Source organism: Littorina saxatilis, linkage group LG15, assembly GCF_037325665.1.
Source record: "Littorina saxatilis isolate snail1 linkage group LG15, US_GU_Lsax_2.0, whole genome shotgun sequence".
Lineage (NCBI taxonomy): Eukaryota > Metazoa > Mollusca > Gastropoda > Littorinimorpha > Littorinidae > Littorina > Littorina saxatilis.
Genome location: NC_090259.1, coordinates 17,472,687 through 17,495,574, shown reverse-complemented (window position 1 = coordinate 17,495,574; position 22,888 = coordinate 17,472,687). Strand labels below are relative to the sequence as shown.

The window sequence follows — 22,888 nt, the reverse complement described above, 5'->3', positions numbered from 1 at the left end:
ATGCATAGACAATTTAGTCACACTGCCAATCAAGCAAGAACAAATACAGTGACTTTAAGTTAAATAGTGTATTCTCTCTCTCTCTCTCTCTCTCTCTCTCTCTCTCTCTCTCTCTCTCTCTCTCTCTCTCTCTCTCTCTCTCTCTCTCTCTCTCTCTCTCTCTCTCTTTCCCCCCCCCCCCCCCCCCCCGGGTTGTTACATGATAAGGCCCCAAAAAAAAAGAAAAGGTCTGTTTACGGTAACATAGGCCAAAAAAATAGGGTCGGTAGGTCGGGATTTTTTTTTTTTTTTTTCTCCCAAAAACCATATTTTTACGTTATTTTGCCAAAAAAACAAGATTTTTTTTTTTTTTTTTTTTCCCCAAATGCCAAAAAAAAGTCTAGGGTCGCGCGAAAAAACTAGGGTCGGTCGGGTTACCGTAAACAGACCTTTTTTTTTTTTTGGCCTAATACAAGTGAAAAGGTTGCTCCAATACTTATTCCAGGAACTGTGTTCAATGTTTTTGAAGTAGAGTGACTAGAACTAAAAGTGCAAAATCTCAACATTCAATATCAATCTCAATTCACGTGGTATGATAGATTTAGACCACTTAATTGCCACTAACATAAAAGCACAAATAAAACAAGACAAATTAAAAAAAACTAGGCGCACTTGCCCAGAAATGCCAATGCACATGCATGTGCGCACGCACAGACATACACACATGCATTCACACACACACACACACACACACACACACGCATGGACACGGACACACACACATATGCACACACTGACACACACACAAACACATGTTAAAAAAAAAACACACACACACACACACACACACACACACACACACACACACACACACACACACACACTCACTCACAGAGTAAACTACCAAGCAAATCTATCACTGACAGCAAGCAACAGATGACTTTGCAAAACTGCAGTACCATTTTTCACCAATCAATATCACAAGACAAGACTGTAAATGCATAATTCTGCATTATGCATGGTACACCCTTCAGCAGGAAATGTATCCCTTCCCCAACTTGCCCATCCAGTTTCAATTCCATGCGACTTAAACAGCTGCCTCCAAGTTCTGTCTGAAAGTTTTGGGAGGAGTCGTCAGCCGCTGCATGATGCATGGTTGTGCATTCTCACGGTGGTTGCCATCTGACTTTAGTCTAAACCTTTCACCACTTCCCCGAAACTGTTTTCGTTTTTCCAAACCACTCCCATCTTTTGGGTCTCTCACGGATACAGTGGAACCCCCCTTGGAAGACCCCCCTTTGAAGACCCCCCTTTGAAGACCCCCTTTGAAGACCCCCCTTTCAAGACCCCCTTTCAAGACCCCCCTTTGAAGACCCCCTTTCAAGACCCCCTTTGAAGACCCCCTTTCAAGACCCCTTTCAAGACCCCCTTTCAAGACCCCCTTTGAAGACCCCCTTTGAAGACCCCCTTTCAAGACCCCCCTTTGAAGACCCCCTTTGAAGACCCCATTTGAAGACCCCCCTTTAAGACCCCCCTTTCAAGACCCCCCTTTCAAGACCCCTGATGTCAGATTCCCTCCCTCTTAAGACCCTGTTTTCTCAAATTAGCTGTCCATAACTTCTGTAAATTTAGCCCCATTTTTTTTACTCCTTTCTTTTTTAAGACCTGATTTTCTCCGTCTTGGGTCTTAACCAAGGGTTACCACTCTCAATCAACGTCAGCTTTTCACAGGATGCCCAGACTAACCATCCACCACCTCATCATAGTCTGTTGGAGGCTCCTGTGCCGACTCGACGGACTTCCCAGCCTCCTGAACGGCAAACAGCACGTGGAAAAACACCAGCATAGCCAGCACTATCAACACCTGGCCATATAGTCAATCAAACGTCTCCCACATAGATTTCCTCGGCGGTGGCCGCTGAGGCTTCGGGCCCGTCAGATTAGCAGGAAGGGTGCTGGAACTTCTGTTGGCCTGTATTCTGGACACAGCAAGGCTAACTCTGCTGCTGGTAGGAGTCGGAGATGGTGAAGAAGAGCCTGTGGTTCGATTCCCGCGTGCAGGGCTGCTTCTACCGCTGCTACCGGTACCACCCAGATCCAGCGAGATCAAGCTATCAAGGTTGTGAATTGTCTGCCGCTGAGGGGGGCGAGCTGAGGGGGCAGAGGTTGCTGATAAAGCCCCATCCACAGCAAAAGAGTTGGCATTCTTTGGGGGTTGAGGTCGGGGTGGAGGGGGGCGGTAGAGGGAGTTGGTACCCGCGGAGGGAGAGACCGGTCGCCCAGCACTGGCTGGACAGGTGAGCGTTCCGCCCGAGGGAACCTTCGTGAACCCTCCGCTCCCACCTGCCAGGTGGCCTAGCGTCCAGTCGTGCATCAGTGAAGCGGAACCAGCGTTGTCCCCCTCACTTGTCTGACCGTTGTGACTTGCCATGCTAGTGGCAGAAGATGTCGGTGCAGACACAGTGGAGGCCCCTGCCAGAGGGTCGAACAAATCCGCCAGAACGTTCTTCGGGTCAGTCTCTTTCTCAGGCGAGATGTCGTCGCGGTATGTTTGCCTTACCGGACCTTCCACATCAGTTCGACGAAACGCCTCATGTCGCATCAGAGAATTCCTGTGGCTTTTGTTACGACTCAAGCCGGGTGATGAGCTCTGGGGGCTTCCGTCCGCACTAGCCGGACTCCTTCCAGAAGAAACCGTTGTGCTATGCAGAGGATCGAACTGCTCCATTCCGTCTGTTTCGCTCTCGCTGGATTCGAACCGAATCAACTCGTTCTCAGGCGGCGGGGGTTTAGATGGCAGAGGTGGTGGCGTTTCATCGTCATCGTCTGGAGTAGATTTTTTATCCAGAGATGTTCTCCGCATCGGAACCGGAAGTCTGGGCAACTGCGGGGAAGCATTTCGCGTCAGTCTTGGCGGGGCTATAGGGGAAACGCTGGCAGGCCGATTCTTGCCGATCAAACGGTCAGTCACGATCAGACGATCTCGCGCGACAGGGTGGTGACTGTGCCTACCAGATAGGGGAGGGGGTTTGGAGTCCTTGCCGGGAAGGGGAGGTGGATTTTTCAGGTCCTCATCGCTGGAGCTGTTTGGGGCGAAGGGTGAGATGTCGTGGTCGCCTGGCCGGATGTCCATGTACGGGATGTGGTCAAGGTTCTCGTCTGACGGTGACAGTGCTTCGCTGGAAGGTGTGGAGGACACATCGCCGTCACTTGCGTTCTGAACAGACAAACAGCATTATTGTTAAGATCATCATCATAATACACAAAATTAAAAAGAAAAAGAAAATTTTAAAAAAAGAAAAAAGATCATCACCATCATTTACATTATCATTGTATTCATTCATATCACTGTCATCATCATCACCATCATCATCTCCATAACATTAAGATCATCATCAAAATCATGATTGTTATTATTACCACCACTAATGGCAACACCACCATCACCATCATCATCTAATGTTCAAAAACACACTGGTAAACAAACCAATTGTGAATTAGAAACCATCTGATCTGGCCTTTGTAATTTTTTTTAGCTCAAAAATACACAAAATCACACATAATTTCAAAATGTGCTCAACCAAACGCCAATCGACTGTGATCATATACAAGCTGCCATGATTGTCTGTACAACTGACATGCTCAGACCTGCCAACCCTTGAAAAAGTTCAAGTGTAGCAATTTACATGTTTGGAATTTTCAGCGTAGCAAATGGAGTTTTAGTGTTGCATCGTCTAAAATGCATTCGCACATCAATATTTAGGCTATTTTGCGCAAGAATATATACAATTAAAAAAACCGTTTATTTAGAAAAATAAACATAACTGAAAAAAGAGAGTCTGCAGTGCTACTTTTCCATGTGGACAATGTTCTATGACACAAATTCTGACCGCTACACAGAGTGAGCATCAGAATTGAGTACCAGGACTCACAAGAAAGAGCAAACTGTTGCATGCTTGTGATTATTTGTGCAATTTTAAGCTTGGCGTAACAGCATAACATTTGTTCTTAAAACGTAACATGCTGGACCAAAAGCGTAACAGTTGGCAGCTCTGCACTTTTGTCACAGGCCCATGTACAAGTCATGCCGCACAGCCCTGCTGTTCTCTCTAATCAAACACTTTGCAGTTAAGGGCAGACCAGGCAGGCAAAATTAGTGATTTTTGGTCTCATACACCTTTTGGGGGTTGTTGCATTTTTCACACCTTTGACCATCCTGGAATCCATCCAATCATCTGCTTTTATTATTTTTGACATATGAATTCAGGCTGCACTGTCCTACTGGTTTATTGAGGTACTGGTTGGAATCTTTTTTTGGGGGTTTTCCCCGAATTTAATTTTCAGACAAAATGCTGCAATTAAAATGTTGCAACATGCACTGGTTCACAAACTGCAACATTTTAAAAATTCTCAAATTTCATGACGTAATCCTCAGTTTTTGCAGAATAAAACCCAAAAAATTAGCATTTCACTCAAAATTTAAAATCGCAATCATTTTTTAAGTTATTCTGCATGCAAAGTCGAACAGACAGCAAACAGCTTCAAACAGAAGAAAAAAATCATGTTTCGCCTGTATGGTCTGCCCTTATAACTGGGAAGTGTTTAAACTAACAAGGGAATTTTTATTCAAGACATGCCAACAAAAACTGATGCTGGAAACAAAACTTTATCCTCACAAAAGTTCCAAATTTCCCCTGCACACACGTAGACTTCATGTATCAATTCTTTCGGGTAAAAAATATAGAGGTGGAAATAAAACTTGATACTGGCAGGGTGCTTTGTACAATTTTAACTTCTCCCTCCAGACACATTAACACAGCCACATTTCATCTCGACAGTGAAGAAAATGTTTCGGCACACTTGACACTGACTGGAGTAATGCCATCTTTATGGGTAGGGGGAAATAAACAACTACAAACAACCAACAACATCTCTTATTCACCGACATATTCTATCTTCTGAGTGATACTGTCCTGTAGGGGGAAATAAACACTCACACACAATTTTCCATATGGGCAACCATATCCTGTCTTCAACAAGAAGAGCAAACGCTCGATCGAGTCACTTTCGCAGTTCTGAATATTATATGAGGCATCAGATGGACAGGAAGAAATTGCTATTCACAACACAATGAGTCACGTTCACATAAAATTTGAGCCCGGTCACTTTTATAGTTTCCGAGAAAAGCCCAACGTTAAGTTGTGTGTTGCCGAACAGAAAAGGCTAGTTATCTCCCTTGTTTTTCTGATAACGTTCGTAAAAGGCTACAGATGTAAATACTTTGATGTAAAGAATAATCCTACAAAGTTTCAATCACATCCGATGAACTTTGTCAAAGATATAAAATGTCTAATTTTTCCTTTGACGCTGACCTGTGACCTTGAAAAAGGTCAAAGGTCAACGAAACCATCGTTAAAGTGTAGAGGTCATTGGAGGTCACGACTAAACAAAATATGAGCCCGATCGCTTTGATAGTTTCCGAGAAAAGTCCAACGTTAAGGTGGTGTCTACGGACGGCCGGACGGACGGCCGGCCGGCCCGGCCGGCCGGACGGACTAACACTGACCGATTACATAGAGTCACTTTTTCTCAAGTGACTCAAAAAGGAAACAACCCCTCCCCCCCCCCCCCCCCCCCCAAAAAAAAAACCCACCCCAATCAAACACACAAATAACAATAAATGTTAAAATTGTCTGGTATGAAAGCATCTTGAAGTGGCCGTTAGATAGGGATAAGCTCTGGCTGTTCTTCAACATACGCAGCCATATTCCATCCTCGGAGGGGAAAAACCTATTCAGAAAAACACACACAAAAACACACCCTAATGAAACAGAACACTGACTGGTACAAAAGCACATTTAAGTGGCAGTTATAGGGATAAGCGCTGATTGCTTTTCGATTTACGCAGCCATATTCCATCCTCAGAGGCGTAAAACACCCACGAAAACACACAGAAAAACACACACTAATGAAAGAGAAGACTAACGGGTGTGAGGGCATCTTGCTGCGGCAAGGGGTCGGCACTGGCCGCTCTCCGGATCGCGTTCTGAATGTCGCTGTCGGACATCAAGCCGACGTCGATGGTGTGATAGCTGAGCCGTAGGTTGCTGTCGTCATGGGTGCCGTGCTCATCATCCACCTCTAGCGTCCTGTACACCTTGGCCCTGGTACGCACAAAAAAAAAAAAGTTTTATTTTGTTTTAATTTCATTACAGTGGAACACCTCTTTTTAAGACCTCCCAGTATAGGAATTCCTCCTTTTTAAGACCTCCCAGTATAGGAATTCCTCCTTTTTAAGACCTCCCAGTATAGGAATTCCTCCTTTTTAAGACCTCCCAGGAAAGGAATTCCTCCTTTTTAAGACCTCCCAGTATAGGAATTCCTCCTTTTTAAGACCTCCCAGTATAGGAATTCCTCCTTTTTAAGACCTCCCAGTATAGGAATTCCTCCTTTTTAAGACCTCCCAGTATAGGAATTCCTCCCTTTTAAGACCTCCCAGTATAGGAATTCCTCCTTTTTAAGACCTCCCAGTATAAGAATTCCTCCTTTTTAAGACCTCCCAGTATAGGAATTCCTCCTTTTTAAGACCTCCCAGTATAGGAATTCCTCCTTTTTAAGACCTAATTTTTTCAGATTTTCTGTTCATGATATCGAGACTGGCCTCAATTTTAAGACTCCCTCCTTGTTAAGGCCTGATTCTCTCAGTGTCTGGAAGGTCTTAAAAGGGGGGTTCCACTGTATTTTATTATCCCATTGCTCGGAAAGTTGGGTTGTTTTCGCCCAGTAAACACTAGTAGGAAGACGAATCACGTCGCCCAGGTGTTTGCATGTTTGGGTGAAATCAGCCAGCTGCACTTCTGGTAGAATGACCACACCCTTGTCTGGTTAGTGTGGCAGTGGGGTGGGAGCGGGGTGGTAGTCGCGCTACCCAGGTGTTTGCATGTTTAGGTAAAAGCCACCTGCACTTCTGGTAGAATGAACTAGGTCTGGTACGTGCCATGGCGGTGTACACACTCACACGCACGCACACACACACGCACGCACGCACGTACGCACGCACACACACACACACACACACACACATCCAACCAGGGCCCTTCATCAACCTCCACACACACACACACTTTACCCACCTCCACACCCCTTACATAAACACCCCAAACAAAACCCACAACACCATCCCCTCTGCACACTCCCTCCCCCCCCCCCCCCCCCCCCAATTTGTCCAACACACAAACGTTAACACACACAAACGTTAACACACACAAAAAAGCAATCCAATCAAGTGTCAACACATACCTGTCCGAGCCTTGTGCTGACAGCGTGATGGTCTGAGGTCGATGTGACCCCGAAACTAGCGGTAGGGGAGGACGCGGCGGCTGATAATTAGAATAATCACCACCACATTATTTACAACCACCACATCACAAAAACCTTCCAAAAGATCATTTTCCACTGCCCAGATGAACAGATTGCACTACATGTATCGGTAACACTGGACTGCAGTGTCAGAAATCTATTAGGCATTTTTTCCCTTTTTTTTCATTTTCATCACTCATTTAATATTATCCCATTGCTGCAAAATTCAGGTTGCTTAATCCCAGAGAAAAGCTAGCAGTAACAAGAGTCACGGGGCGGGGGCATAGCTCAGTTGGTAGCGCGCTGGATTTGTATTCAGTTGGCCGCTGTCAGCGTGAGTTCAAACCCACGTTCGGCGGAAATTTATTTCTCAGAGTCAACTTTGTGTGCAGACTCTCTTCGGTGTCCGAACACCCCCCGTGTACACTACATTGGGGTGTGCACGTTAAAGATCCCACGATTGACAAAAGGGTCTTTCCTGGCAAAATTGCTTAGGCACAGTTAATAATTGTCTACCTATACCCGTGTGACTTGGAATAATAGGCCGTGAAAGGTAAATATGCGCCGAAATGGCTGCAATCTACTGGCCGTATAAAATTTCATCTCACACGGCATCATTGCAGAGTGCCTAGAACTGTACCCACGGAATATGCGCGATATAAGCGTCCTATTGATTGATTGATTGATTGATTGATACTCAGGTGTGTGGGTGTAATCAGCCACCTGCCCCTCTTGCTGAATGACATTAATAACATCTTTGAGTTTGTAGATAAAGTTGACCCGTGTCTGTCCCAGCCTGGATTGGAACCCGAGACCTGAGGATTGCAAATCCATTGCTCTACCAGCTCAGCTACAAGGCCCACTGTACTAGTATACATATATACAGAACATGTTCTTTCAATAGACGTTCTAGCAAAAAAAGACTCATGCACTTCCAAAGTTCAAAAGCGCGTGCACATGCCAAGTGCTCGCTAAAAAACTGCTTAGGACATTTACTAGCAGCATTTTTTTCTAATTTGAAAGAAGCAAACAAGCATACTATTGTAAAAAAAACGTAACACTCGCTATTTGTACACTGTAGGCTCAGATTTTCTGTTTCTGTCACACACACACACACACACACACACACACACACACATGCACACACTCTCTCTCGGCTCTCTCTCCCTCTCCCTCTCTCTTTCTCTCTATCACCCTCACCCTTGACGACAACAGATTAGATCCAACAATCGTGGTGGGGCGCGGGCGGTCCGACCCTGAGCTCCGTGAATGAACCACACCGCCTCTGACTTTGCTGCTACTCATCTTGTTCTCGTTGATCTGTCAAAATAACATACATTCGTGGGTCTATGAATCATTGAATGGTCCATGTCATCCCTCATCGATTCATACTTTGTTTTGTAAAAAGTTGTCAACTTTCATGTGCCTGTCAGAACCTGCCGATCATGCTCAACCTGACCTTGTTGCTGCTGCTGCTCAACTTTATGTCACTGTCACTGATCTGTCAAAATAACACACATTTTATACCGGGCCTTAATGAATGGTCCATGTCAGTTCACTGACCTTTTCCTCTGTCAGGTATGAGATCATGAAGTTGTAAGAAAAAGTAAAAAAGCCTCAAAGCATGCACCCCCCCACACACACCTCTGGACTTTAAGTTCTTTTGGGTTTTTTCCCAAAACAATTATGCAAAATCCTGCAATCTGGTGATCTCTGTAGCTTAAACAAACTATGATGTTCAGAAATAACTCAGCTGTCAAGTTGTTATGGGCTGCAAAGGTTTGCTTTTCCTGTGGGGGGAGAGGGGGGGGGGAGTAGATAGACAAACACAAACATTCATCAACTCAAACATACTAAACATCTACAAAACAGACACTGCAAAAATACACAAAACCTAAACAACTGAGAATGTCATACATTATCATTCAGTGAAAAAGACAGGCAGGCAGACAGAGACACAATGGTTAACAATAACATAGACAAACAACACAGAGACACAATGGTTAACAATAACATAGACACACAACACAGAGACACAATGGTTAATAGGGCTTCACAATTCTCTGGTTCTTTGTTGGATAGCTTCACTCCTGTATCTGAGCAGTTTGTTTTGAAGATTTTGAAGAACACAGTGCCAAAGTCTTGTGAGCTAGACCCCATCCCCACCAACTTGTTTTATGAAAACCTTGACCTTTTTCTTCCCATCATAACCAACATAATCAACTCTTCTCTCACTTCTGGCACTGTGCCAATGGACTTGAAAACTGCAGTAGTTAAACCTTTGATCAAGAAACCATCTCTGGATAAAAATCAGTTGAAAAACTATAGGCCTGTTTCCAACTTGCCATTCATTTCTAAAATTCTGGAAAAAGTAGTGCTTAGTCAGCTTTTCTCCCACCTTGAAACCAACAACCTCTGCAACCCTCTTCAGTCAGCGTATAGGGCTGGCCACAGCACCGAGACTGTTTTGCTTCGTGTTGTGAATGACATTCTTTCTGCTCTGGATAATGATGACCTATCAGTTCTGCTTCTCTTGGATAACTCAGCTGCGTTCGATACGATCGATCACTCTGTTCTGCTCTCTCGTCTCGAATCTGTTTTTGGCATTCACTCTACCGCTCTTCACTGGTTTAGTTCATATCTACGGGGCCTTAGTCAGTATGTGTCTGTCAATAATCTCTCATCTCCTCCATCTCCTCTCTGTTTCGGCGTTCCCCAGGGATCAGTTCTAGGCCCAGTTTTATTTGTACTATACACCACTCCTCTCTCTGCCGTCATCAAGCAACACGCAGTCAATCACTACCTCTTTGCAGACGACACACAACTCCAACAAGCATGCAAGCCTACAGAAATCCAAGCGGTGACGCACACTCTCCAAAACTGCACTTCAGATATTAAATCATGGATGACAAACAATACGCTCAAGTTAAATGATGACAAGACTGAATTTCTTCTTTTCTCTGGAGCTTCCTGTTCGACCACTACCCTTCCAGCCTCCATCACAGTAGGTTCTAGTGACATTTCTCTCTCTGATAGTGCTAGGAATCTTGGGTTCATCATGGACTCCCACCTCTCAATGAAACAACACATCAAAAAAGTCTGTCAGACATGTTACTTTGAGATCAGAAGAATAGGTTCCATAAGAAAATTTCTCACTGTTGATGCCACTAAAACTCTCGTTACATCCTGCATTCTGTCCAGATTAGATTACTGCAACTCCCTTCTCATAGGCTGCCCTGACTCCACTCTCCAACCCTTGCAAAAAGTACAACACTCTGCTGCACGTCTCATTTTCAGAGCACAGCATCGACAACCCTGCACTCCTCTCATGAAAGAACTTCACTGGCTTCCTGTATCTGAACGTATTAGGTATAAAGCTGCCTGCTTCTGCTACAATATCATCTCTGAATCGGCACCTGCCTATCTTTCTGAACTGGTCTCTCTCTACACTCCCTCTCGCACCCTTCGTTCTTCTGATGATGCTCGACTTCTCTGTCAAGGTCGCTTTAAACGCAAGGCTCATGGCTTCCGCACGTTTTCGTATTATGGACCTCAGTTATGGAATTCACTCCCCTTTCAATTACGTCACTCTCCATCCATTTCATCTTTTAAGTCCAATTTGAAAACTCACTTGTTCCAACAACACTACGGATAGTTCCTTAGTATAGAGTCTGGGGATGTGAGATGTGCATGATGTGTTGTTTGAATCTGACAGTGATTGTATGATTTTTGTATACATGTATTGTTGTCACGCGCTTTGAACTTCTGATAAGGCGCTTTATAAATTCCCGTTTTTATTATTATTATTATTATTATTATTAACAATAACATAGACAAACAACACAGAGGCACACAGCTCAAACAAACCCAAACAAACACTCTCTCTCTCTCCCCCTCTCTCTCTCCCCCTCTCTCTCACTTTCCCCCTCCCTCCCTCCCTCTCTCCCTCCCTATCTCTTACTCGCTAACACCATAAATATTACATATGTATTCTAAAACTGATTTTTGTTTTGATGTACAATTTTCATTCAATTTTCCTTTCATGCTTGCTTGCTTTTCGTTTAAACTGTACCCTCCCCAATCACATAATTCACCTCCCCCACCTTTTAAACGGAGACAGACAGTATTCCTCAGATATGAACAGGAAAAAATTTTTTCCACCGTACACTCGTTCATTAAACGTTCAGGCCGCTTTGGGTAAATCAGAATAAATGCTCTACAAGCCGAACAACAACTTTAACTTCTGCACATCTCCTACCCATCCCTCTTCTTTTATTCATCTTATTTCCCTCCTTCCTTCCTTTACTGTCTAGTCTTTCTTTATCATCATTATGCAACATTCATTACGTTATTAATAGATTTGGTCTATTGAGACAAATTTTTCAGCCGTTACCGCCTTATTATTGTACTGTCATGCAGGAACACCACTATAAGCTTCTAGCTTGTTGCTGTTTCTGTGAACTTTGTATACATGTCATGATTGTAACCTTTGTTAAAATAAACTTATGTTTAAACCATAAAAAAAAATAAACAAACCCGCGTGAGACTATACGACGTTGTCAGCGAGCATGTGTACGACACGCAACACCTTATGTCATTGGCTCATTTTGTCATGACCATTTGTTTGGTCCGTTTTTTCGAAGGAAAAACAACTCTCCCCAGCCCACAAAAACCGGACAGAGCTATTTCCAGAATTTGTCTATTGGCAGAAAGAATCTCCTGCCTGTGTTATGATCCTCCACACAGAACCATAGCCCATGACATCTTGTACCTCTTTGGGACCTACCTCCTTCAGCTTGGACTGAAACCTCTTTCCTTGGGATTTCATCTGGAACAGAAAACAAGCTGTATCTAATTTTCTGTCCCCCCTCATTGACTTGAACAAACCAAGTTATCTCTTTTTTTACCCTCAATTCTGAAGTAAAGATTCTTACGTCAAAAGTGAATCAACCTTCAACGAACGTCAGAATTTCAACTGAGGCATCATAAAATAAATCAGCCACTTTTTATGTGTGTGTCTCAGAGAAGCGACTAAGACTTTCTTGAAAGAAGTTTGTCTCTGTGACTCTTTCGTATAAGCAGTTGAAAGTTTCTTGTAAGGTCATCGCAAGGCTGTGCATGTATTGATATCGTACTATGATCATTAAAGCCAATTTCCACAAACCAGCCAATGGAACCTCAATAGACAGGGATGGCCAAATCTCAAAATTTTAACTCGCCAGCCGGGCGAGTAACTAACTTCAAGAAAGTCACTAGCTCGCCAGAGATTTCGCTGGCCCGGTACATATTACAGTTGCTGCATCTGCAGTGAATATGGCTTTGAACCTCGCTGTTACAACCACAAGTGTTGCATTTGACCAGAATTTTCACTGGCCAGCCGGGTGATTTGCCAGGCAGTTTGTACTAGCCAGGCGGATATTTTCCTCGCCCCAGGGGATCATCAAGCCGACGATTTGGCCATCCCTGATAGATCCATTCTGATTCAGGCTCTAGCAGCCTTCCATCACGATTCCTTGCCGTGACTGTCTGCCAGCCTTGTCATGAGGGAAATCAACTTCAGTGTAGTCAGAATTACTGTACATGTATTAAAGTACATTGTATATGGGCAATTATAATGACATTGATGATATTCTGTAATTGTTATCACTGTACCTTCTGCATTATTGAACAGACTTTTGACTGGAGAATTTGTTATTCTAAACGCAACAATTTATAAGCAATTAACTATTTCACATCTGTAACAAGAAAAGAAAAAACCACCCCAAAGTACATCTGAAAGATGCTCTGAAGGGAGTGTGGGGGGGGGGGGGGAGGGGGGGTAGATAGACAAACACAAACATTTATCAACTCAAACATACTAAACATCTACAAAACAGACACTGCAAAAATACACAAAACCTAAACAACTGAGAATGTCATACATTATCATTCAGTGAAAAAGACAGGCAGGCAGACAGAGACACAATGGTTAACAATAACATAGACACACAACACAGAGACACAGTACAGCTCAAGTGAGTGCTTAAATGGGAAGTGGTGTGTTCAAAATACACAATTAGGTGAAACCGTGCTGGAAGTGGGAGTGTGTATGCCGCGTGGTGTGCACGAGGATGTATGCACGTGAGTGATATTTGTAAATGTGTATTATGATAATATCATCTTTGTATTTATATTATTGAAATTGTTATATCTCGATGTACAGCGCTAAGAGCATAGTTAAATTTGTGAAGCGGCGCTATATAAGCTATCTTTATTATTATTATTATTAAGTGAATTTCAGCAAACCATCTCTGGGGACGATCAAAATGGTCTGATATTAACAAAAGTAAGTACCGTTTAGTTTTACCAACATGTATTTCTAAAGTTTTATCAATTTCTAAAACAGTAGATCCATTATGGATAACTTCTGAAAATAATTATTTTATTACTTATTCTGCCCTTGCACCAGTTAGTTAGCCCAAACCACCAAAAGTTGCTATCAAAAATAAATGTATACAATTTATCCGAAAAACAAATGAAGGTTAAAAGAATTGCAGGCACGATTAAAACCGCTGTCAGAATACCATGGATCATGGATGCATAGCTTACTTGCGTTATACATATATATTTGTCAATGCAGTTAATTCACTGTAAATGTTATCGCTTAATGATATTTATACCATGTGTGTTAAATATTCAAGGACATTGTGTTAGATAATCAAGGAGTATAAGTAATATTAATCTGAAAATACATCACTGATCCTTGCGTTGTTCTACTGCTAATACAGTTAAACAAATTTTCTTAAAAATTAGAGGGTTCAACTTATTGTGCAGAACCAGCTACAGATGCGATTAACAAAACATCTACTAGTAATTTTGTTTTAAAAAAATAATGTCTTCATTGCTGCAACAAATGGAACACTCCTAAACAAAGAATACAAAGGAAATTGTTTGTTTGTTTATTTGTTGCTTAACGTCCAGCCGACTACGCAGAGCCATATCAGGACGAGGAAGGGGGGGATGAAGGGGACCACTTGTCAAGCGATTCCTGTTTACAAATGCACTAACCCATTACTTGTGTCCCAGCAGGCTTTAGTAAAACTAAATTAATACCTACTGGAAGATTACCAGTTTCCAGTATGTTAAAATAGGCTTAACCTATCTACTGCTGGACTTACATCAGAACACTAACAGATTAAACTATACATGAATCGCGAGACAAGCGGCAAGAGAAGAGATTTTTGGAAAAAATACAGGTGAATGAGCAAGAAGGCAGAAAAAAGAAAAGAATTCATGAAGAAAAAGAGAGCATGACAGGAAAGAGGAACCAAAAATCTACCTAACAGCAAACTAGAAAGCTCCTGCGGTTCCAAAAACAGGAGGGGCTTTTAATTTCATAACCGCAGTGCCCCACTGCGGGAATACAAAGGAAAAGATCATACACAACACACAAACATCACAAAAAGAAAGAACCGGTCTGTTCGATCAGCTGACGGACACTGACTAAAACAATGTTTAAGTACGGTGTTCATTCAGTCTCGGATACGATGGTCACAACGATCCTAAGCTCACATGTTTTACAACACACACTTTCACTAGTTTGTGCAAAAATGTGAGGCTTTGGTTAACAAGGCTTATCACTTTCTTGTGAACACATCAAATACATGACATTTCACATTTTAGAATGATGAGAAGAGGCCTGTACAGTAGTACCTGCCATATCCGGTCACCCATTAGTCATTGCAAAGGTGACCGCAAATATCAGGTGGCCGTTCATTACAGGCCCCCTCCTCCTCCAAAAAAACACCAAAAACACGATCAAGTTTTCATGAAGAAAAGAAAGCGATCATCCACGAGCCGCCCATTCATTGTCTCTGTTAGTTTTGCTTTTGTTTATACATCTTAATTATTTGCGTGTTTAACTCGATCGTCCTGGCTAAGCTATTGTTTCGTATGTTTCTATGTGTGTTGTTTGGATTATTATATATGTATTTGAGTGTCAGATAAACAAGTGTTTCAAACTCACATCAGCTGTGATCGATCCGGAAGTGACTGCCGTAAATGTACATGTATGCGCATGTCTGTATTTACAGTTTGCGCATGCGTAAGTATCCGTTAAGTGGCCGCTCCTGTCGAGTAAGAGGGGCACCTTAGGGCAAAAATCAGTGACCGTTGACCGCGTCAGACAGGTTAACGGCCATTAAGAGTCAATTATAGAAGGAAAACTCATTAGTCATGGGAAAGCTGGCCGCTCCAGGCAGGTTCACGCCCACGAAAGGGCCGGAAATGGAAGGGACTACTGTACACAGAAATGCAAACCTGACAAAGGACCAAATCAAACAAAGAAAACACAAACAACACAAACAGCAGAGAGAAACACATGAACTACATGTATATTGAATCCTGAAACAGAAACAATGTACATCAAAGGTAGATTCAGAAGTATCTCACAGTCAAAAGAAATGCTGCAAAGAATCAATCCCGAAACAGCCGAAGTCGGCTCATGTGACGTATTTCCCCACGATCTACACCAAGTAGGGCATCCAGATCCAGAACCCTGAACCTTTATCTTGACTTCGGAAACCAGATGTACTTTAGTGCGTACACGGAGAAGTTATAGCAGCAAAGCAGAGAGCAGCAGAGGCATTGCAGAAATCGTAATGATACATGTACTGGTTAATTCAGCTCATCAGCAGATGTGAGTCGTAAAATGTGAATCGTTAATCTGTAGATCTTTTTTCTGTTCTGTCGTCTGTCTTTTTTCTTCTTCTGTGTTTCGTGCCTGAGTGGTCTGAAGACCCCAGTGGTCGAAATGTCGTGCTTTGTTCTTCGTATCGTCTTCGTCAAACACTTGAGTACAGTATTGTTTGGTCTTTTTATTATTCATCATCAGCAGGTGTCACTATCAATATGCAGTCAGGGCAACATCTGCAGCACATGTGTTCACGTTTTGTTGCTGTTGTTGTTTTCTCTTGTTGTTTTTGTTGCCGTATTTTTTAATTAGTTCGAGTAATACCAGTTAATTCAGCTTGAAGTTACAGATGATACTCACAGGTAAAAGTATCATTATGCCAAAGGCAAAATAACATCCAAATTATTGACATTAAAATGTCCGGGGGGGGGGGGGGGGGGTGGCAATAGCATCAATAATCTTATCACTGTGATAGCTTTGCCCCAATGATGCCGTTCTGATCAGACTCAGAGTTTAAACCAACTGAAATCAATTAACCCTTTACCACTTGAATCGCCCGAAACCGCCCGGAGGAAGTGCCTTATGCGTTCCCTGAAATCGCCCCATACACACCTTGCGCGCACTTTCACTTTCGCGATCAAACGGATGTAGAACTAAAGAACGGTGACGTACTTCCGGTTTACTTTGGTGGTTAGACCAACAACGTGCGATCAGAGTTTGTATAAACTATATTCTTCTATGTACTTTGATGCGATCAACCGATCTTGAACTGTGATTTTTCCAAATCGTCCAGGAATCAGATAAGGATAGCTTGACTTTGGGTCAAGTGGTAAAGGGTTAATAAACACAGGTAAAAATAAACTAAATTTTTTTAAAAAGTGGGGAGTGGGCGGGGGGGCTTAGGGAGGAGGTGTGCTAAGAAGGGGAATTCCTACACTTAAAGGCACAGTCCTTCCCGTGCAAACAGTTCAGGTTAATGTGCATCAAGGAACAATGCAGTACCAAAGGGAACTCTCAGTGAGGGAAGGATCAGCACTTTGGAACTCTGGAAGTGAAATTAAACAGAAAATGAGAGAGAAAAAACTACTCCGTACATCCACAAAAATCATCAAATTTCTTGAATAATCAAAATAATCATCTTTCATAAAGGGGAGAGAAGTGGTGCAAAAGGGGGGTGGATGGGAGGGGGGGGGTGGGGAGTGTGGTTGAGACGGATTTTCTACTACAAACCAACTCAACTCTTCTCTGACTCAAAAGGCTGATGAAATGAATGTACAACACCTAAAAAGCATGCAAGGAATACACAAGGGTGTCTTGCAGTGCGCATGCTAGATACACAGAGGGTACATCAAACTGAGATAAAAAAAAAAAGTCTGTCTGCTGCTGGCAAGCTGGGAGATACAGACAGAGTCCCAGACAGACAGACGGACAGACTGGGCTGTATTGCCAAGGCAGACAAGCAGGCAGACTGACTTACAGTATTCACAGCCGTGTTCATCATAGGGCCGGCCTGAACAATAAAGAAGGACAACTTGCAAGCTCAAGACAAAGATAAGAGAACTTCATGTACGTACTTTCCCAACATTAAGGCACAACTTTTTTCCTCAACTTTTATTTTTACCCCTGCGCCCTATTGACCGGTATCGCCTTGTGTATGGCTAAAGAAGTGAACAGATATACCCACATCGCTATACAAAGAAAGGGAACAGTTCCTCTCTAGTGATATGCATGTTTCTGCTTCTATGACCTGGACAAAATGTCCTCCCAGATGTACCTCAGAGTACATCAAAGGCGTGGGTCTCATAGTTAAAACTCGGTCATTGACCCAGGGTCAGAAGGTCAGTGTCTGTAGACTAGGGCAGGCAGCTGGTCTTAGGCCAAAAAAAAAATTGTCTGTTTCTGGTCACCCGACCGACCCTAAATTTCGGCGCCGACCCTAAACTTTTTTTTTCCAAACTCAAAAATTTTTTTTTTTTTTTTTTGGTGGTAAAGGACAGGGTGAGAAAATGAACAACAAAAACGTGTGAAAACGAAAGTCCCTGACGATTTGTAAATGTGTTGAGTGTCTTGTCTCTATGTATAGTGAATCCAGTCTCTTTGCGTGATTTTTAAAGTTAGTTTTATTGGTCTACATTTGGGGTAACAAAAAAATAAAAATAAAAATGAAAAAATAAAAATCCCTACCTACTGACCCTATTTTTTTTAGCCATGTTACCAGAAACAGACAATTTTTTTTTTGGGCCTTAGCTGAAAATATGGTCATTGACCTGAGGTCACACGGCCAAACAGCTCTAAGAATGCAGACTCATTGATCTCACCACACATCAGGGAGAAAACCTATTTCCACTCTGTATACTTCCTTTGACTTGCGGCCAATACCCTAGAAGCACCTATTGTGTGGATTTTTCTCATTTTAAACTTAAACGTCGGGGTTGTGCCTTTTACAAAGAAGCGCCTTATAGTCCCGAAAGTATGGTATTTTTATACACTGCTTACATATGCTTAGAAGACAGAGGTGAAAGCACAAACCAATACAAAGAACCAATCCAGAGCCTGCTTCATCATGAAGAACACTGTAAAACTTTTGAACACAATAATGTCGAAGAGTAACCATGGACACAAATGCAAAGAACAAATAAAACAAAATCACAGCTGCATGTAAAAATCCTAAACCACAGCTGATGGAACCAAAGGTTGTTTATCACTTTAGGATTAAAATGGGTTCTCAAAAGGCGTGCAATAAGTCCCACAGTCTAGTTTTCCAATTTTGCTGTACAATTCATGTGATGTATATTTTCTCAAGCCATTTTTCTCTCTCAGAACTATATTTTCTCAAGGCGTTTTTTCTCTCAGAACTATATTTTCTCAAGGCGTTTTTTTCTCTCAGAACTATATTTTCTCAAGGCGTTTTTTCTCTCAGAACTATCTCCAACGTCTTTATTTTCATGCAAGTATAACTGTATTATCTTTGATTTTTGATTATGCATACAAAGCAGCATGCAAATGCTCCAAACCAAAGCTATTCAATATTTTAAAGCGCAGCTATAGTCAAAGTCTTGGAGTCGGACTAAAAAATGGTATTGTCTTTCTTCTTATAAGCACCCAAAAGATCATCTTTTATTCACAAAACCCAACAATATTCAGTGTCAAGAGGTCAATGCAAAGATTTCACAAAGAGGAAAGAAGTAGGCAGCAAAGAGATAACAGTTGTCTGCCCAACTTTTGATATATACTTGCTGGCCATTCCAAACATGAAAGGACAAGAAGAAAGTCTTTTTAATGGATTATAAAACACACAGGAGCTTGTATCAAAGCGCTGGTGGATGGAAGTAGTGAATGATAGTAGTAATACTGCAGTGACGATAAGAAGTAGGATACTTCCATCGACCGGTGCTTTGATAAAAGCTCCTGTGATACAACACCACAGATGATGAGAGAAATACCGACGAGAAATGAGTTCTTGTTTACTGTAAACCACACTCCTACTCCAAAGTTAAAGTTCACAAACTTGGATTAGAAGAAGAAGAGAGAAAAAAAACCAATGATGAAAATGAATACACCCGTACCTTATCCTTCATATCTGAAATGATGTCCTTTCCTCCGGCTTTGATCTTCCTCTTTTGTTTCTGTGAAAAAATTAAACAAAAATTGAACAATTGAAACTGTGCAGCAAAAAAATGTTCAGAGTGTACAATGCTTAAAGGCACAGTAAGCCTCCCGTAAACTATCAGAGATACTGTCAGGCTTTTACACACAGTACAAACACCCTTCCATTTGAACACACCAAACGGGAACATCCTAGGTGCCCTACGTAAAGAGCGAGCAATTTTTAAAGAATTAATTTTGCAGATTGTTTCGGACATTTTTTGGACCCATCCTGAACTCGGGTCAAAAATGAGTTACTTCCCTTCGGGTCTCATTCTAAACTGGCGATAGCCATGGACCGAAGAATGTTTTTGGACCGTAGTGCGTTTTTGCGCTAGATCTAACTTTTAAAATCTAAATAATAAATTGACAGCTTGTTACACAAACATTCTTTAATCATGAAAGAATTCTTTTTTCATCAAGACAAGATCAGTACAATTCGAAGTTGTGAAAGTTTACGCGTAAGGCGAAAATACAACATTTAGTCAAGCTCAGTCGAACTCACAGAATGAAACTGAACACATTGCATATTTTCCGCAAGACCGTACACTCGTAGCATCGTCTGTCCACCGCTCGTACCAAAGGCAGTGAAATTAACAATCCAGAAAAGCGCGGTAGCGGTTGCGCTGAGGAGGATAGCACGCTTTTCTATATCTCTATTCTTTTTAACTCTCTGAACGTGTTTTTAATCCAAACATATCATATCTATATGTTTTTGGAATCAGGAACCGACAAGGAATAAGATGAAATTGTTTTTAAATCGATTTCGGAAATGTAATTTTAATCATAATTTTTATATTTTTAATTTTCAGAGCTTGTTTTTAATACGAATATAACATATTTATATGTTTTTGGAATCAGAAAATGATGAAGAATACGATAAACGTAATTTTGAATCGTTTTATATAAAAAAATTAATTACAATTTTCAGATTTTTAATGACCAAAGTCATTAATTAATTTTTAAGCCTCCAAGCTGAAATGCAATACCAAAGTCCGGCCTTCGTCGAAGATTGCTTGGCTAAAATTTCAATCAATTTTATTGAAAAATGAGGGTGTGACAGTGCCGCCTCAACTTTTACAAAATGCCGGATATAACGTCATCAAAGACATTTATCGAAAAAATGAAAACAATCTCCGGGGATATCATACCCAGGAACTCACATGTCAAATTTCATAAAGATCGTTCCAGTAGTTTACTCTCAATCGCTCTACACACACACACACACACACACACAGACACACACACTCGCACATACACCACGACCCTCGTCTCGATTCCTCCCTCTATGTTAAAACATTTAGTCAAAACTTGACTAAATGTAAAAAGAAAAGCCCGGAAGCAGGGTCACGTAAGGGTCGTAGCAGACGACGGTTTATGCATATCGCCAGTTCCTCTCAACAGTCAAAAGCCATCGCTAGAGTTCTTGTGAACCACAGCCGTTTGTTTCGTGCATGATAACGTACTATTGCAGATAAGCTCACATCGAGTCGCATTCAAATCACTAACTGACGACTACATTGTGAACTTGAAAGGGAAACTGGATCACACGGGTTCACGATGGCTCATCACACGGGTTCACGATGGCTCAGGGGTAAGATAAACCACGCAAAAATAAATTCTTTGAAAATTGTTCGCTCTTTACGGAAGGGCATCTAGGATGTTCTCAAGCGGTGAGTGTTTAAATGAAAGGGTGTTTGTACAGTGTGTAAAAGCCTGACCGTATCTGTGATGGTTCACGGGAGGCTTACTGTGCCTTTAAGTTGTGTAATCAAGTACGAATTAAGGACTTTCAGGTAATGACCCGATTTAGCTTTGTCTGATGTTCACACTCCTACTGAGTGAATCTCAACCAGTTGCTCTGCTTTCAGTATGCCAAGGACATTTAGTACATGTACGTACAGTGAAAACTGTCAAATACGGTCACTGGACTTAGCGGACACTCGCAGAATACGGACAGTCAGTCTCGGCACGGACTGCTTTACACTGTAAAACACCTGTACGTTACGGCCACCTCGGCATTACGGACGCGGACACGTATTTTGGGTCCATAATAAGTCATATACCTGCTAAATACGGACATCCACAGCAAGCTGGGAAGTTCGATCGACGAAGAAGACGATAAATCGATCAGTTGATATTATTGGATTGGCTGCTAGAGTTCCAAGGCAGCCAATCCAACGCGTGGAACGTGTTCGGCGGAACGGAAGTGAAAGTGTATGAGTGAATGTATCTTCTCTTCGAAAGAGTGATTCGTGTTTAACAAGATGGCAGCAAGAAATTCAAATTCAAGAAAAGGAAGAAATGCGCTGACTTTAGAACAAAGGATAAATGTTGTCAAACAACTGGAAAGTGGGAAATCATGCCGAACGATTGCACAAGAGCTTGGGTGTGGGAGAACGCAGATTTCGAAAATCAGCGTCGATCGGGAAAAAATAATGAAGTTGTGGGAATCGGGAGACGGACGTGCTTCGAAGAAGACAACCGAATACGAAGAGCTAAATGACGCCGTGTTCGAGTGGTTTTCAACCAAACGTGCGAATCACATTGCCATCAATGGTCCACTGATTCACAGCTTCTGTTTTTCTTATAAATGTACATGTACATGTGCAGTACTCTCTCTCTCTCTCTCTCAACTTGACTTTGTCGCGTTTACTTGCACCTGTCTAATAAGGACACCTGCAGAATAAGGACACTTTTGTCTGGTCCCAAGGGTGTCCTTATTTGACAGGTTTTACTGTATAACAAGCTTTGGTAAACTGGCATACTTCTTCTTATGCGTTCGTGGGCTGAAACTCCCACGTACACTCGTGTTTTTGCACGAGTGGAAATTTACATGTCTGACCGTTTTTACCCCGCCATTTAGGCAGCCATACGCCGCTTTTGGAGGAAGCGTGCTGGGTATTTTCGTGTTTCTATAACCCACCAAACTCTGACATGGATTACAGGATCTTTTCCGTGCAAACTTGGTCTTGCGCTTGCGTGTACACACGAAGGGGGATAAGCCACTAGCAGGTCTGCACATAAGTTGACCTGGGAGATCGGAAAAATCTCACCACTTAACCCACCAGGCGGCCGCGGCCGGGATTCGAAGCCTCGACGTTCCGAATAAGAGGCCGACGTCTTACCACCCCGCCACAGCGCCCGTCACTGGCATACTTATGTCCTCAAGATAAGTAAGTTTTATGATATCAGAGTGTGGAGCAATAATATCACACAACCCATTTACACAGA

The 22,888-nt window shown here is 42.3% G+C and overlaps 1 protein-coding gene across 4 annotated transcripts in view; it reads right to left on the bottom strand.

Annotated features, from left to right (window-relative positions):
• Positions 1-1,531: 1,531 nt before the first annotated feature.
• Positions 1,532-22,888, bottom strand: part of LOC138948700 (DENN domain-containing protein 1B-like) — a 55,653-nt gene continuing 34,296 nt past the window's right edge. The window contains exons 16-23 of one of the 4 annotated variants that reach the window (XM_070320298.1): positions 19,576-19,635; positions 17,487-17,519; positions 12,125-12,166; positions 8,533-8,658; positions 7,279-7,358; positions 5,966-6,143; positions 4,656-4,673; positions 1,532-3,196 (exon numbers count right to left, since the gene is read on the bottom strand). In XM_070320298.1, the coding sequence (XP_070176399.1) occupies positions 1,856-3,196; positions 4,656-4,673; positions 5,966-6,143; positions 7,279-7,358; positions 8,533-8,658; positions 12,125-12,166; positions 17,487-17,519; positions 19,576-19,635 (1,878 nt within the window). In that variant the 3' untranslated portion in view covers positions 1,532-1,855. The remainder of the gene's footprint in view (positions 3,197-4,655; positions 4,674-5,965; positions 6,144-7,278; positions 7,359-8,532; positions 8,659-12,124; positions 12,167-17,486; positions 17,520-19,575; positions 19,636-22,888) is intronic. The other 3 variants (XM_070320299.1, XM_070320300.1, XM_070320302.1) reach the window with 3 other exon arrangements.